Source organism: Arvicanthis niloticus, chromosome 1, assembly GCF_011762505.2.
Source record: "Arvicanthis niloticus isolate mArvNil1 chromosome 1, mArvNil1.pat.X, whole genome shotgun sequence".
Classification (NCBI taxonomy): Eukaryota; Metazoa; Chordata; class Mammalia; order Rodentia; family Muridae; genus Arvicanthis; species Arvicanthis niloticus.
The window spans coordinates 114,569,262-114,585,761 of record NC_047658.1 but is presented as its reverse complement, the minus strand read 5'-3'; the positions used below and the strand labels follow the sequence as shown (position 1 = coordinate 114,585,761).

The 16,500-nt window shown below is 49.0% G+C and overlaps 1 protein-coding gene across 2 annotated transcripts; it reads left to right on the top strand.

Annotated features, from left to right (window-relative positions):
* The first annotated feature begins 6,835 nt into the window (after window positions 1–6,835).
* Window positions 6,836–13,804, top strand: Arl2 (ARF like GTPase 2). 2 transcript variants are annotated; one of them, XM_034517905.2, is made up of 5 exons: window positions 6,836–6,998; window positions 10,100–10,210; window positions 10,300–10,462; window positions 11,772–11,852; window positions 13,381–13,804. In XM_034517905.2, exons 1-5 carry the CDS (start codon window positions 6,934–6,936, stop codon window positions 13,513–13,515), a joined length of 555 nt encoding a protein of 184 aa, XP_034373796.1. In that variant the 5' UTR covers window positions 6,836–6,933; the 3' UTR covers window positions 13,516–13,804. The 2 variants fall into 2 exon arrangements, with proteins under 2 accessions (XP_034373796.1, XP_034373804.1); XM_034517913.2 differs by lacking the exon at window positions 13,381–13,804 and adding an exon at window positions 13,106–13,342.
* Window positions 13,805–16,500: the final 2,696 nt, after the last annotated feature.

Genomic DNA, 16,500 nt, shown 5'->3' with positions numbered 1-16,500 from the left:
ACACAAATTGGTATAGTTATGCTCTAACTGTATTTTGAGAGAAAAGTTTTATTTTAACAGTAAGGGTGATATGTAGGAGGAGCTAAGGTGGGAGGAGTATGGAGAGGAAGAGGAGAAGGAGAGGAGGATCTAGGTGATGAGAAAGAGAAAAGTGGGGGGTGGGGGGAGAAACATGGAGGTGGATGTTCACATGTCTCCACCAGTCAAAGATAGCTGATATATCTAGGTTGGGTATTGGGTTACACTTCTGATTGATATTGAGCATTACCAAACTTATAAAGCCTTTGGTTAACATTTTAAAAATTGTATAAAAGCAAAAAGGAGAAGGGGGCATGAGATAGGAGTTTTCTAGGGAGGGAAAATGGGGGAAGGGGATGGCATCTGAAATGTAAATAAAATATCCAATAAAAAATTGAAAAAGAAAAAAAATAATCTACCATATATATATGGTAGCACATGCCTTTCAGCCCTCGGGAGGCAGAGGTAGGTGGCTCTCTATGAGTTTGAGGCCAGCCTGACCTACAAAGGAAGTCCAGGACAGCCAGGGCTCTGTTACACACACACACACACACACACACAATAAATAAATAAATAAATAAATAAATAAATAAATAAATAAATAAATCTGCTAAAAAAATAAAAAGTATTAAAAAAAAGATACTTAGTGACTGGCTGACTGACTGTGCTGCTGGAGACTTACCCCTGACAGGCCTTATGCATGCCAGGCAAGCACTAGATCACTGAGCTAAAGTTCCAACCAATGCCTGCACAAAAACATATAGTTTATCTTAAGACACTGGCCATTTGAGCAAAGAAAAACAGAAGAAAGGAGAAGCACTGGGTGGCAGGCGGAGGAGGCAGTGTGCTCAAGGCCCAGGTGGGATCACTGTGCAGGGAGCAGTAGACTAGGACTGATCTAAGCTCTAAGAGACAAACATGGAAGCTCTGGAGACACAAACTGAGAAAAAAAACCCTATAGAGCCAGCCACAGTGGCCATACCTGGAATCCTGGCACTCAGGAAGCTGAAGCAAGATGGGTGGTCATAAGTTCAAGGACAGCCTAGGCCTTGAAGAAACAGGAGCAGAGAGAGCAGCCAGAAGGAGCTGCTGCAGCTCTCCAGGTCAACAGCGGCCATGTGGGTGGAGACCAAAACTGCCTCAGCCTTTCAGGTTGCCAAGTCAGGCCCAGCAAGGAGGGACACCTGGAACACATAGCCATTCCCAGTCTCAGTCATCATCTGGAATCATAAGCAACTGAGACTCTGTGATAGCTTTTTCTGGGGGAGGAACCGTTGTTATTTGTTTCTTCTGTTGTTGGGTTTTGGATATGTGTTCTTCTTTTCTAAGACAGGGTCTCTGTAGCCCTGGCTGTCCTGGAACTCCCTATGTAGACTGTTCAGACTGCCCAGACTGCCCTAGAACTCACAGAGATCTGCCTGACTCTGCCTCTCAAGTGCTAGACCTAAAGGTGCAGGTTACCATGCCCAGCACACTTTGTTTTGAAATAGGGTCTCACTCCTGAGCCGAAGCTGGGCTGGGACTTACTACCTAGCTCAAGCTGGTCTCAAACTAGTGTCAATCCTCCTGCCTCTGCCTCCTAAGTACTAGGATTATAAATATGAGTAATACTGTCCCTTTACAGTCTTGTTCTTAAGGGAACCATGGCAACAGATAAAGTAGGTACAGAAGTGGCTGCTAGCAACTCCTAAAGCTCTGGTGAGGCCCGAGGCTGGCACATGCCTGCCAGTGCCCTGCTGAGGGCCAGTAATCAATCACTACTCATATCACCTGCAAGTTGGATAAGACGCTGCTTTTGCCACTCGTGAGAGGCAGCTGGGCTGAGGCCTGGAATGAAGAGTGCTCTGACCTGTCTTCTGAGATCCTTGACAGAGTCCTACGTGCTGCACACACCCACTCAACAGTCAGGAACAAACCCTGGGGACAGGGTTTGCCCTCGGAGACTCCTTGGGAGATGAAAGGTGGGACTCTTTAAGGAGGCCAGGACAGAACTGGTCTGTGCATAGTAATCGTCTCAATATTCGGTTTGTACAATCTGCCTTCTTTGCTACTTGACAGGAAAAAACCCTTTATTTGAGTATGCTGCCATCAAGTGCTTGTCGGTGCCTCTGTTATGGGTGTGTGACAAGAAAAATAAGACTAGCATCATGTCTTACCAGAGAGATCAGGCTCTCCTTCCTTCCTTCCTTCCTCCTCACCCCCTTACTTAGTACTTATTTTGATGCTGGTGGCCAATCAGAGGCCATAATGTAGGAACTCCAACACTGTACAAGCCTGTCCCCAGAGTTCTCCCATCCAAGGACTAACCAGACCTGACCCTGCTTAGCTTCCAAATTCAGAAGAGATCAGACATTCAAGGTGCTATGGTTGTAGACAACATTACAGTTCTAAGAAGAATAAAATAGAACATTTCTCTTTTTTTTTCCTTTGGTTTTTCAAGACAGGGTTTCTCTGTATAGCCCTGTCTGTCCTGGAACTCACTCTGTAGACCAGGCTGGCCTCGAACTCAGAAATCCGCCTGCCTCTGCCTCCCAAGTGCTGGGATTAAAGGCGTGCGCCACCACCGCCCGGCAGAACATTTCTCTAAAGTCACCTTTAAAATGTTTAGAAATAGAAAATGAGTGCAAATATTTCAATGGACTTCTACTGCTTACTGATTAGCATTTTCATTTAAACAGGGGTCCCCTGAGTCCTAGTTTTCATTTCTGTTCCAGAATAAAAAGTTGGTTATGTGTACTACTGCCTTGGAAGGTGACAGGGAGAGGAGCGGCTCTTTGGAAGGTGACACTTGCTTTACTTAATAGTTTTGGGAGCAGTCTCACTCTGTCTCCCTGCTAGCCCTACAGTTCTGGTTCAAGCCACCTTCTAGCCTTAGCAAGCACCAGCCATGGGTCCCAGCAAAAGTCAAGCTCAGTTGTTTCCTTCCTTGGGTCAACTGAGCCCTGCACAGAGCCTCAGGAACTAAGCCATAGGTCACAGTCCACTTAAGGAGTCCTCCTCTCTTCAAAGGCAGCCCTCACAACTGTGGAGATTTGGTTAGACTGGTTTGTTTTGTGTTTTGAAACTAAGTCTCCAATAGTCTGGTGTAGCTGTGGTGGTTTGAATATGCTTGGCCCAGGCAGTGGCACTATTAGGAGGTGTGACCTTCTTGGAGTAGGTGTGGCTTTTGTTGGAGGAAGGGTGTTATTGTGGAGGTAGGCTTTGAGACCCTTCACCTAGCTGCCTAAAAGTCAGTCTTCTCTTTGTTGCCTTTGGAACATGATGTAGAACTCAGCTCCTCCAGCGCCATGCCTGCCTGGACTCTGCAACACTTCTTGCCATGACGATAATGGACTGAACCTCAGAACTTGTAAGTCAGCTATCCTTTATTAGAGTTGTCTTGAACATGGTGTCTCTTCACAGCAGTGGAAACCGTAAGACAGTAGCAGCTCTTCACTCTCTAAGTAGTTTAGGATGGACCCTGTCCTGATCCTTAATCCCCTCCACAGTGCTGGGACTGGAGGCACACATGGCCACATTCTACTTTCAACATTTTAGCTGGGCAGCGGTGGCACACACCTTAAGTGTCAGCACTCTTAGAAAACCAAATTAAAAAATCAACATGTTTACTATTTATTATTATTTTGTAGCTGGACTTTGGCCACTTTGTGGGTTCTCTTTTCTTTCACTTTTCTTTTTCCACCCTTTCAATCCCCTGACACTAGGTAGGAGAGAAAAAGGGATGGGAGGGAAGGAGAGAAAAAGAAATCCTTGAATAAAGTCAGGTAGGAAAGGAAGCAACAATATAGATTACTTCCTGCTGATTAGGGGCTTCGAGTTCCTGAGGACAAGTTTGTCCTATCACAATAGCTAATTTCTTGTTGTCTCTTTGTGCACGACTATAGCAACCCGCCAATAACAACTAACAACCCACTCTTGGGTAGTTTATATACCCTCTAAAAAATACCCAGAATTCCAAGCATCACACACTTGCAGAAACTATTTACAGCTGGCAAAACCACAGCCTGCTAGAGCATGAAACAAACCATAGCCATCTGCTGTGAAGCAGCCCCATATCCCACACCTGGGATTAAAATGAAAACATATTCCCATAATATTTCTGTGTTTTTTAAAGAAACAAAAAGTCTCACTGCAATTTTTCTTGTGGATGAACCCACCTCCATATACACACACATATGCATGCATGCATAAACACACATGTATAAACATTTAAGAGCACATATATGGTCACAATTAAATAGAACCCCAGCTCTACATAGCTTCTTCCCGGTTCTTTAGGATGTTTCCAGAGGGTTCCAAGAATACTCTTTTCTCCTTTCCATGGGACAAATGGAAAGGCAGCCTGGGTTAGACCCCAACCTTGGTGGTGGTGGTGGTGATGTTCATGTATGTATGTGTGTATATTGTATTGAATTCCTATCTAACCCCTACCTATGCCCCTCCAGCTGCTCCCAGACACCTCTTCCCAGTCTTAAAAGAAAATCTAGGTCTACTCCAGTGTAGTTCAGTTGTTAAGAATGCTTGCCTAGCATTCACGAAGCCCTGGGTGCCATCCCTAGTACCCCAGAAAGCTTAACTGGTAGTGATACACACTTGCAATCCCAGATTTGCAAGAGGATCAGGGATCTCAAGGCCAGCATGCACTACAGGAGACCCTGTCTCACAAAACAACAACAAAGGGAGGGTACTGAGATGGTGCACCAGTTAACATCCTGACTTGCATTCTCAGCACCTACACCAGGTCACAACTACCATATCTTCAGTTCCAGGGGCTCCAATGCCCTCTTATGGCCTCTAGGGGCACCAGGCACTCACATGATGCCCAGACAGACATGCATGCAAGCAAACATTTTTATACATAATGTAAGGGTCCATGATTCGCCAAAGAATGATACCCCAGACTCAAACAGTATGTAAACTCAAAGAGTTGTTTTATTCTACAGAAGTTCAGCATGCTGGGATCTCCCAATATCAAGACAGACCATCAAGTGAGTTTGCAGGCTTGGTTTAAAGCACATTGGGGAATTCTGGCGTAGGTGTCTTCTATGTTAATCTGTGGGGTCCATCTCTATGGACATTCTATTACTAGGGTGTGGGAGCTGGAAACTTGCTGGGGAGTAGCTGAGGAAGTCTGGAAACTGCTGCTGACCCATTGTCCTTGCCTGAGGCCAGGTGGTGGGACAGCTTCTGAGGCCTAGACTTACCTGGAATTGCCCAATTTGTGGAAACAGAGATTTAGGCCTACTCTCCTTAGCAGCCATTTAAAGACTATCATGGAGTCAGCCTAACCTTCTCAGTAAAAATGAAACAGTAAATTAAAAAAAAATTTTTAAGTAAACCCCATTATAAAATGGGCTGAGCATGGTGGACCAACCTATAAATTCCAGCACTTGGGAAGTGGGGAGAGGATGAAGATTTCCTCAGCTGCGCAGTGAGTTTAAGGCCAGACTCAGCTGTCTGAGACCCTGTTACAACAAATCAAAAAGATAAGGGTTGGGGAGGACTAAGAAGAGAAACTAACTCTTTGGGCCAGTGAGAAGTCTCACCGCTAGGCGGTGGTGGCGGCGCACGCCTTTAATCCCAGCACTTGGGAGGCAGAGGCAGGCGGATTTCTGAGTTCGAGGCCAGCCTGGTCTACAGAGTGAGTTCCAGGACAGCCAGGGCTACACAGAGAAACCCTGTCTCGAAAAACAAAACAAAACAAAAAAAAGTCTCACCAATTAAAAAGCACTTGCTGAGAAAGTCTGATGCTTTGAGTTCACTGGAACCCTCATAAATGTGTGAGAATCAGCTCCAAGTTGTCCTCTGACCTCCAGTGGTATGTGCAGCCACACACACACAGTTTACACACAATGATGATGATTGTTTTGAGACAGGGTCTCAGTATGTGTAGCCCTTGCTGTCCTAAAACTCACTATATATAGTGATCAGGTTGCCCTCAAACTCACAGAGATCCACTTGCCTCTGGCTCCCAGGTGTTGGAATTAAGGTATGTGCCACTACAACCAGTAAAGTAAAAATTTTTTTTAAAAAAGAACTAACTCGTGGTCAAAGTCATTTATTGAAGATACTCTGCCTGTTCACCTATTACATGCCAGCGGCCCTGAGAGCAAGCACCAGGTGGGCTTCAGGTTTTTTATCTCTTTGTTTTTTAAGACAGGGTCTCTCTACTGTCTGTCTACTAGCCGTGGCTGGCCTTGAATTCAGAGATCTTCCTGTCTCTGCCTTCCTAGTGCTGAGATTGACTGCACTACCATGCCCTGCCAGTTTTATCCTAACAGTTGGAATAAAGCTTCTCAACCTGATAGGGTCCTAGACACGGAATCAATCCTTTGTGCAGGTCTGATCCCTGCATTGCGGGGAGCTTAGAGCTCTAAACAACCCATAAGCAGGCCATACTGCCCGCACATTTAGACATGGCCCCTAGGGGAAGTCATCACCCTGAACTGAACGCACAGAACCATTTCCGACAGAGTCCTGGACCAGGATCAACCGTTTTTCCCACTGGCAACTATGGATAATGGAAATCACAAGATGCACTTGTGGGAACCGTATTACAGTCCCCGGATGATTCGTCAGCTCTTTGTGGAACTAGGTTCGGACTCCTGGCTCAGAATCTCTTCGCAGGTACTCCCTACCCAAACGAGATACAGCTTGAGAAAGTCAGCTTCTGGTACCCGACCGAGGCCTCAGAAGGCTTAGGGACTTCTCCCTTGTCCACCAATCCGCCGCCTTCCGGAGAAGGGTTAACGCAGCAGGCCGCAAATTCGCCGCCGCGCCTCTAGGGGGCGACGCCCCACACTCCTGTAGTCACGTGACAACGAAGGCGGAACCAAGCACCAGACTAGCCAATAGAAAACGGGAGCGGGGTCCCGGGACTAGAAGAAACGGCGGCCGGGAGGGGGCTACGGGATCATGGGGCTTCTGACCATTCTGAAGAAGATGAAGCAGAAAGAGCGAGAGCTGCGGCTGCTCATGCTGTATCCTCCGAGCGCTAGAGCGGTCGCGAGGGTAGCGGGGGCCGCCGGGTGGGCGGAGCCGGGCGCGGGGGCGCGGCCGCCGTGAGTACCCATTGCCGGTGGTGCGTCACGCACGCGGCGCTACCACTGCTCGGCGCGGGGCGGGGGCGGGCCGTACCACTCTGCGGGACGGGAGGTGGCGTGCAAAAGTCAGCCCGGTGGTCTCAAGGCCCGGCCTAGACGGGGGATTCCAGTGTCACGGCGAGGCGCGATGCAGTGGTGGTGACTCGGACGTCACGCTCCCTCGGGCTGGCCCGAGCGTGGGCCCTGCTCCTCCCTGGCGCTGACCCCCTCCCCTTCATCCACGGGTGTAGGCCTTGGAGGTTCCCTTAGGGTCGGAATCCCAGGGTCGTGAGGACCGCCTAGACTCCTGCGGGTAGGCGTGGACTCGTTGGCCACAGTTCCAACTGTCACTTAGGGCCACCACCGACCTTTCTTTGCATTAACTGGCACCTGCATCACCCGTCTTGCACTGTGCCAGGCCACCTAGGCATCTGTGGTCCACAAAGTGTCAGAGAAAAGGAAAATTAATGTGCACTTAGAACTTTACTACTCACGCCTGTTTTAGACAATTCTAAGAAAGAATTAGATGACCTCTGAGCACCTACTTTGTTAGGGAATTCGGAAAAGAGGGAAACGAAAAAGCCTTCATTTCGGATATCCTGTGATGAAAGGGGAGAGAAAATAAAATGTGTAGCTATCCTGTGATGAAAGGGATAGAGCAAATAAAATGTGTAGTGTGGGTAGAGAATAGAGTCCACAAGTGGTCAAAGACCATGCCACGATAGTAACTGTTGGACAAAGGCTTAAGGGAGGTAGAGATATTTGGGGAAACTTAAGCAGAGGACCTGCAAGTGCGAAGGCCCTGGGGGAAGATAAGGTGGGCATGTTCAAGTCGAGGAGGACAGGGCTGAAGAGAGGGAGAGCCCTGCACTGGGACCATTTAAGCAGCAGTACTATGAAAGGAGCGCAGGATGGTGGCTTAGACAAGGGTAGAAGTAGCAGGGTTTTATGACAGTGGTGCTTGCAAGACTTGCTGCTGGGTGGAAGGACAGTATGAGGGAGATGAAGCCAAGCATGCGCTGGCTTCCGGCCAGAGTACTCAGAAGGACAAGGAGCCACTTGCTGAGATGAGAGAAGCATGTTCTTGGGAAGACACCAACCCTGACTGGGCAGGTAGGTAGCAGCCATCAGCCTAGAAATGATTATGGGATGGCCCAGTTGGGGAGTGCTGAGACCTAGGCGTAGACACTTGTGTGAAGTCCGATGAGACGTACAGGGATGGGATCTGGGAGAGGACCATGTAAAGAGCAGCGGTGCCGGGGTGAAGCAGGTGATGGGCTACCTGGCCAGCACAGAGCAGTGAGGAGGTCTTTGGAGTCCTACCTGGCAAGATGAGGCTTTGGGAAGCATCAGGAGCCAGTCTAATAACAGTAGACCTACAGAAAGCAAGAGGCTAAGTAAAGACAGTGAAGAGCCGGAGAATGGGGTTCAGTGCCCAGTACCCACTTGGTACCTCACAGCCTTGTGTAACTTCAGTCCTGAGCTCCTCGTGTCCTTGTCTTGATTCAGTGGGCATGTAGGCAAAAACTCAAATTATTTTAAACAAACAAACAAAAAAAAAAGCATAGTATCGGACCCCTCTAATTCCAGGGTTTGGAAGGCAGAGGCAGGTGAATCTGCCTGCTTGAATCCAGCCTGGTCTACAGAGCGAGTTCCAGGCCAGCCAGGGCTGCATAGCCCTTGTCTCAGAAAAATAAATAAATAAATAAATAAATGAATGAATGAATGAATGAATAAATAAATAAAATAAAACAAGCAAAATCCAGGAAAGGTCCAACAGTGTTAAGTGCCTATAAATCTGGCACTCAGGAGGCAGAGTCTACAGAACCTCCACAAGTTTGAGGCCAGTCTGCTTTACATGGTGTTCCAGGCCAAAAAAAAAAAAAAAAAAGTACAAGCAATAACATGGAAGATGGAGGTTGGTGAGTTGAGTGTAAACACCTGTTCCCAGGCTGCACTGGAGAAGCTGTGGCTGACTTAGCAGATGATGAGGGAGTGGGTGGAGACAGGTTCTGAGGCTGCATGTGAGGTGGGAGTTTGGTGATGAGAGGAGCAGGCAGGGAAGAGCAGAGGGTGTTGGACTGACAGGATAAGCAACTGGCTTTCCAAGTCAAGAGTTGGGCTGCAGAGGTGATTGGTGCTCACCCATGCCTCTCGAAGGTGCGAATCACCTGGCCAGGGTCAGTGAGCAGGAAGAGGTCCTAAAGGCAGAGCCTGGCCTTCCTTCTCACCTCAGTTCAGGCAGTGGCTGCCCCACGTTCTTACTTGCTGTTGAGCTCACCTATTGGTTTGTCCTCTGCAACAGAGGTGGTGGATCATTCCAGATGAAGGTGGTTGCACCTCTAGACACTTGCACTTTATTTGGTCCTTCAAAAGCCTGGGCCCACCTGTTTTGGGCCTCAAGACCCCCACAGAGGCTTATCTGGTACCTAAGCTGAAAGCCATTCTTTCCAGGAATGTCCTTCACTCATTTCAAGTACCCAACTTTCTCTTCTGCTTTATTTAGTCTTTAATTTTTTTAATACTTACTTATACGTGTGAGAACTTTGCCTGTCTGTCTGTCTGTCTGTCTGTATAGTGTATTGAGTGGCTGGTGCCCACAGAGGTCAGCATTTGGTTGTGAACCACCATGGGGGTGACGGGAACGGAACCCAGGTCTTCTATAAACAGCATGTGTTCTTCACTGCTGAGCCCTCTCTCCAGCCCAGCCTTGCTAGTGTTTAAGTTTCATAAGGGTGGTGACTTTGTCCACCAACAGCTGAGGGGGCCTGGCATTTAATAGGCACTCAATATTTGATGCATAAGTTACTCTGAGTTGGCTGACATGATAGAATTCCATTTTCATACTTCCACATTTACCTCAAGCCAATTACAGGTTAGGCATGTTCTCAACTTGCTCCAACATACAGTAGGAAAATACTCGTCCCCAAGTGGGTGGTAGTGTGATGGTATGTCCTCCAGCAGAGCTCGGGGACTTCTCCTTAGCCTGTGTGCCCCAGTGGCTTGGACAATGCTGGCAAAACAACCATCCTCAAGAAGTTCAATGGAGAAGATGTGGACACCATCTCCCCAACACTGGGCTTCAACATCAAGACCCTGGAGCACCGCGGGTGAGTGGGGTCACTGAGGGCCATTGTGGGGCTGGGAGGAGGCCGGGAGGGCAGGGGTAGCCTGACCTTCATTGCCCCTTCTTTCCCAGATTCAAGCTGAACATCTGGGATGTGGGTGGCCAGAAGTCTCTGCGCTCCTACTGGAGAAACTACTTTGAGAGCACGGACGGCCTCATCTGGGTGGTGGACAGCGCCGACCGCCAGCGCATGCAGGACTGTCAGCGAGAGCTGCAGAGCCTGCTGGTGGAGGAGGTGTGCCCCGGCTTCCACCTGCAGCCAGGCCAGACACCTGCCACAAGTGCTGTGATTTACTGGGACACTTGAGGAGGGAGGGGGTCCATGTACTCCCTGGGCCCTGGGCTGAGACCTGGCCACCCTGAGTTTCAGTCCCATTGCTGCAGGGGCTGCCTCAAGGCTAGGGCACCGGCAAAGCTCAAGGAGGCAGTGAAGCTTGCACAGGAAGACACATAAACCTCCCTGAGCCTTAGCTTTCACATTCCTAAAGTAATAATTAGGCTAGCCTTGCCATTTGTTGTCTGGACCAAAGACTTGTTTTGTTGACTCAACTGGCTGACACTGTCCTTGAACTCCCCACATATCGTTGTATACCACCACACTCCTTCACTATTGGCTACTTATTTATCTTGGCAGGGTTTTTTGTCTGTTGTTTTGTTTTTTGTTTTGGGTTTGTTTGGCAGCAGGGTTGGGGTAGGTGTTTGAGATCAGGTTTCCTTATGTAGTCCAGCCTGGCTCCACACTCTCTCCTCTTGCCTTAGCCTCCTGAGTGCTGGCATTAGTTGGGCACCACTATCTTAAGCTCTTAGTTTTATTCGGATGCTGCCATTTCTCCATCAGTGTACTCTCTCTGTCCCAGAACTTGGATCTTGTTGCTGCATTTAAGTTAGTTGAAGGCCAGGGCTCTTTTGAGAGGGTAAGAGGGAGTTGTTAATGGCTGTGTGGGCATCACAGGGGTACATGGGACTGTACGTTCACAGAGACACATGCCACTGGTATGACTTCAGCCCCTCCTGGAGTACTGAACAGGTCTAGAGAGGTCACTGTTGTTGGAGGCTGAGTCAAGGCCCAGCAGGGCTAGGCCCAGAAGTTAGATTTCTTTTTGCACAAGGAGAGGTCCCAAAGACAAATACACCAAGGGGAATAAGTAGAGAGAGACACCAACAGGGCAGTCTGCTGGAAGTACAATTTAAGGATTCTGTGAACTGGGAGGAGGGGGTGGGTGCCTATTCCCAGAGTCCCCCGGGGCAGCCCCCAGCAGGCTTATGCTTTCTGCACATGGCCAGAGCTACAGAGGGCTCGGGATCATTGTGGGCAACACCCTCTCCCTGATTACAGAAGAAAACTGAGGCTTGGAAGAGAGAGATGGCCACCATGTGATACCATCAGTAGCCCTGTCCACTGCCTACCCCATCTGGGCTTCCCCCACCACCTGGAGCTCTGTTCTTGACCCTGTGTGCTGACCACCAACCTCATGGCTTGTATGGAAGGGATCAAGCTGTATGTTAAGCCTCCCCGACCCCCAACCCATCTTCTCTTTCCCCAGCGCCTGGCTGGAGCAACCCTCCTCATCTTTGCCAACAAGCAGGACCTGCCTGGAGCACTGGCCTGTAATGCTATTCAGGAGGTGAGTCAGGCCCTGGGGCAGGCCCACTGAAGTGAAGCTGAGTAAAGCTGAAGGGTCTTTAGTACTTTATTTTTTTTAAGTGAACCACCGGTTTTTATTATTATGGCCATAATATGCTGAAATTACATTGCATATCTCTCAGTCCACTCTTGAGCCAATCTATCATACTGCTTTAAATCCTTGCAGTAGACCTTCGAAATTTCAGGAACCAGGGGGTCGTCTGGGTTTGGATGGCATAAGAGAGAGCAGATAGAAAAACTTTGGAAACTTTGTTTGTTTGTTTGTTTGTTTGTTTGTTTGTTTGAGACAGGGTTTCTCTGTGTAGCCCTGGCTGTCCTGGGACTCACTCTGTAGACCAGGCTGGCCTCAAACTCAGAAATCCGCCTGCCTCTGCCTCCCAAGTGCTGGGATTAAAGGCGTGTGCCACCACTGCCCAGCCAACTTTATTATTTTTAATTTTAATGGTTTTTGGTTTTTTGAAACTGGGTTTTGGTAGCCATAGCAGGCTTCAGATTTACTAGGAAGCTGAGGAGGACATATTTCCTGATCCTCCTGCCTCCACCTCTGAAGTACTTAGAATTACAGGTGTGCACCACACACCTATCTGAGCTACACCCCCAGTCTTATTTTCTTATTTATTTTTGAGAGAGTTTCTGTAGCCTAGGCTGTCCTAGAACACACTATGTAGCCCAGGCTGGTCTCAAACTCAACAGCAGTCCTCCTGCCTGGAATTTCAAGCATGCACCTCCATGCTTGGCTAATAATTGGTATTAAAAGCCATTATTAGCTCCTGCTATGTGGTAAGGCCTAGGCAGGGCACTGGGATTTGATAATTAATAACATAGAGTGCCCCACAGTCTGGGAGAAGACAAGCCTGTAACTAGATCATTTCACAGGACTCTCCAGCCAGACTGCAGGGAGTCTTCCCACGCCGGGGTCCCTGTGTGGGTTCACAGGTTTCATTCCTCACCCCATTGTACAACAATCTCATGAGGGAGAATCTGTCTCCTTACAGAGGGTGCAGCAGACAAGTAGCCTGCCCAACATCACATAGTAGGCAAACAAGCCAGGTCATGCTGACCCAGCCTTGGGGCATGGCACAACTGTCACTCCAGCCAGCTTAGAATCTTGACTTTTGTTTGATACAGGTTTGATCCCTCTTCCCTACCCCCCTCCCTGCAGTGTACTACTGTGCTATAGGTGTGCCCACCACCACACCTGGCTTTAGAGTCTGACTGTCACCTTTTAACCAGCTATGTGGTACGGAAGGTTGCAGAGCCTCTGAATTGGATTCCCTCCTTGGCAAAATGAACCACACCTTCCCTGGATCAGGATGCCTTAGCAAGAGATGAAATTATTTCTGTGGTCCCTGCAAAATGCCTGGCTCCTGTCACATACTCAGCAGCCCAAGCTGGTTGTATGGCACTGACGACGGTGGCACTAGTGTCTAGCTTCAGAGTCACCCACTGGATGACTGGGAAAGGACAAGCTGAGGCCTGCTGGTTCCACCGGTCCTTTCTGTCCCCAGGCCCTGGATCTGGACTCCATCCGCAGCCACCACTGGCGCATCCAGGGCTGCAGTGCCGTCACAGGGGAGGATCTGCTGCCTGGCATCGACTGGCTCCTCGATGACATTTCCAGTCGTGTCTTTACTGCCGACTGAGCTTCTTCAGTGTCCCCAGCTCACTGTCTAGGTCCCTGTCCTCCTCAGACACTAGCCAGAGGGATGAGCACCAGCTGGCCAGACTAACACAACCCACCGTGACCTGCTGCTGCTGCTGCTGCCCATTGCTGCTCCCCCCGGGTGGGGCTATCATCCTGTCTCCCAAAGTGGCCTGCAGTTGCCATGCCAAAAGGAAAGGCTGGGCTGGGTGGGACTACTGGCTGCTGCCAGGGTCCTGGGTGTCGCCTCGCCTCTGTCCAGCAGTGAGAATAAAGCACTCCTCACCCAGTTCCTGGCTGAGCCGTTTGAGTCACTGACTTTAGCCTCACCTGGAATGCTGAGTCGGGGGACAGAGCAGAGCAGGAGACTAACTGGGTTAGTCCTCCCCTGTCAGAATGGGCAGAGCATGCTCAGGGCAGGGCTTGCTGGGTCCATCTCAAGTGACCAAGCAGCCTTCCTACAGGAGGAGACATTAAAAGAGGGAGTCAAGGAGGAAGAGAAAGGTTTCTGAGAAGAGGTTGCCAATTCCTTAGAGGAACACCTGCCTTTATTGGTATGAATTACAAAAAAAAAAACAAACAAACAAACAAACAAAAACAACCCAAGACTTCTTGCAGTCCCAGCCTGGGCTCGTGAATGCTTTAAGTTCAGTTCCTAGCTTGCCAGTTCAACCAGGACAACTTGCACAGTGGGCAACCTGCACAGCTGTAGGAGGGTGGGTCAGACAGACTGATAACGGACTGGGGTGTAAAGAGAGTGGGAAGAAGTTCGGCTATGGCAGTCAGGGGTGACAACAACTAGCAGGGCCACTCTAAGGCCTCAGCTGCCTAGCCAGGCTGTCTCCAAGGCCCAGTGTGGGGTCCACCTTGCTGCATAGTGGACCTATGAACATCCCTTCCATAGGGAAACTTGACCCAGCCACCTGTGTATAAGTCTAGACCTTGCTATCTTCTGTCATTGCTCACACTTGAAATGCCCAGGGCAGAAACTGGCTGGGTTAGCTGGAGGCCCTATCAATCTCTCACAAGGTTTTCATACCACCAAGCCCAGTGGACTGTGGCCCAGGGTGTAAGACAGCACTATTAAGAGGTGTGGCCTTGTTGGAGTAGGTGTGTCATTGTGGGGATGGGCTTTAATGCCCTTATTCTAGCTGCCTTCAGATGATTTAGAACTCTCAGCTCCTCCTATACCATCCCTGCCTAGATGCTGTCATGCCTTAATGATACTGAACTGAACCTCTGAACCCATAAGCCAGCACCAATTAAATGTTGTCCTTATAAGAGTTGCCTTGGTCATGGTGTCTGTTCACAGAAGCAAAGCCCTAACTAAGACACCAGGCTCAGCTCTCCCAAGACACTCCCCTCTCCTTTTCCCCTCTCCCTGATCTTCCTCAATTTTTTTTTTTAAGATGGAGCTCCCTTGTGTAATGCAGGTTGCCTAGAACTCATGATCTGCCTCAGTCTCCCCAGTGCTGGGATTACAGGTTTACACCACCACTCCAAGCGCAGCTTTCTTTGTGCTGATTAAATTGCATACCAAGGCATCTAGGAACACACTGTTGTCTCAGGATCCCAGGGAAAGTCACTCAGGAGTGATGGCAGCCAGAGCATGGAGAAGAAATTGGTCACAATACAACCAGAAACCAGCAAACAGCCTTGTTTGGATCAGTGATATTTTCTTTTAGATCCGCATAATGCTCACTGTCCTTAGCCAGCGCAACCTCTGGAAACTTCATCTGTTCTGTCAAAAATCCCAGAAGACACTTTAAGTACATGACAGTAAGGGCAGTGGCACCCATCTTCCACTCTGGCTTGTTATTTAAAACAGCACTGTCCCCAACCCCTGCACTGTGTTTGTGTGTGTTGAGATAAGTCTCAAGTCTTCAGCTTTATCAGGTGGCAACAGCAGCTGGCCTTTTCTCCACTACCTGAGGTCTGCGTGCTCTCAAGCCCAACATGAATAAAACCCAGGCCCCAGAGACACCCACGGCTCTGCTCCACCCGTGTTAATGCTGATAGAACTGCCTGATTCCTCTGGGCTTCTGTCTGTATGGCAAAAGATAGTGTGAGCCCCTGCTATAGAGAGGAATCAACTGATATCCAGGGCACTGTGAACACTGGGTAAGTGTCAGCTCTGATTGTGATTTGAAACAATGGGAGCTTATGCATTCAGACACTGATACAATGGAGTCACCCCAGTGCCAGTGCTCCTGGTACTGTGTGTATTTGTGTGTGCGTGTAAGTAGGGAGAAGTGAATTAGGCATAGAGAGCAGAAAGCAGCAAGGTTACAGTCATCACAGGACTGAGGAGAGAGAGCAGAGTGCTGAGCTGGAGTCCTCACCTCATGGTCAATGGGCAGGAAACACGGGGCACAAAGCAGCTGACACCTCTCCCTACTGCTCCTGCTGGCATCTGGTGCTCCTGGAAATCTGTTCAAGGCCAGGAACTACACCGCTGCAGACAAGAGACCCTAGCCAGGACAGGGAGAGAGAACCAGGAAGTTAGGCATAGTGGTGCACACCTGTAATCCCAGTCAGCACTTGGGGGTGGAGCAGGGCATACCCTCAGCTGCACAGAGAGCTTGAGGCCAGCTGGAGCTGTGTGAAATGGTGTGTGTGTGTGTGTGTGTGTGTGTGTGTGTGTGTGTGTGTGTGTATTTAACATCTTAATTTTATTGTGCTTAGGCTCAACCCCAGGGCCTTGTGCATGCTAGACTACTATTCTTCCATCACCAATCCAATAAAAAGAATTGAAAAAGAGAGAGAAAATGATATTAGGACCACATTTTGAGTCCTGGAGATCAAATTCAGGTTGTCAGGCTCGACGGCAAGAACTTTCACCCTCAGAGGCATCTCTCCTTTGGTTTTATTTTGTTGTTGATAGTGGTAGTGGTGTGTGTGTGTGTGTGTGTGTTTATGGTATTTCGGGGTTTTATGTTTGTTTTGAGGCCCTACAGTTTTTCACCACCTCGTGAGGTATTGGCTG

Bases quoted from the DNA above. Each gene is read 5' to 3' on its own strand.
- Arl2 (XM_034517905.2), top strand. From the start codon at position 6,934: ATGGGGCTTCTGACCATTCTGAAGAAGATGAAGCAGAAAGAGCGAGAG. The intron at 6,999-10,099 runs GTATCCTCCGAG...TGTGTGCCCCAG, and splicing joins GAGCTGCGGCTGCTCATGCT to TGGCTTGGACAATGCTGGCA. The intron at 10,463-11,771 runs GTGTGCCCCGGC...CTCTTTCCCCAG, and splicing joins AGAGCCTGCTGGTGGAGGAG to CGCCTGGCTGGAGCAACCCT.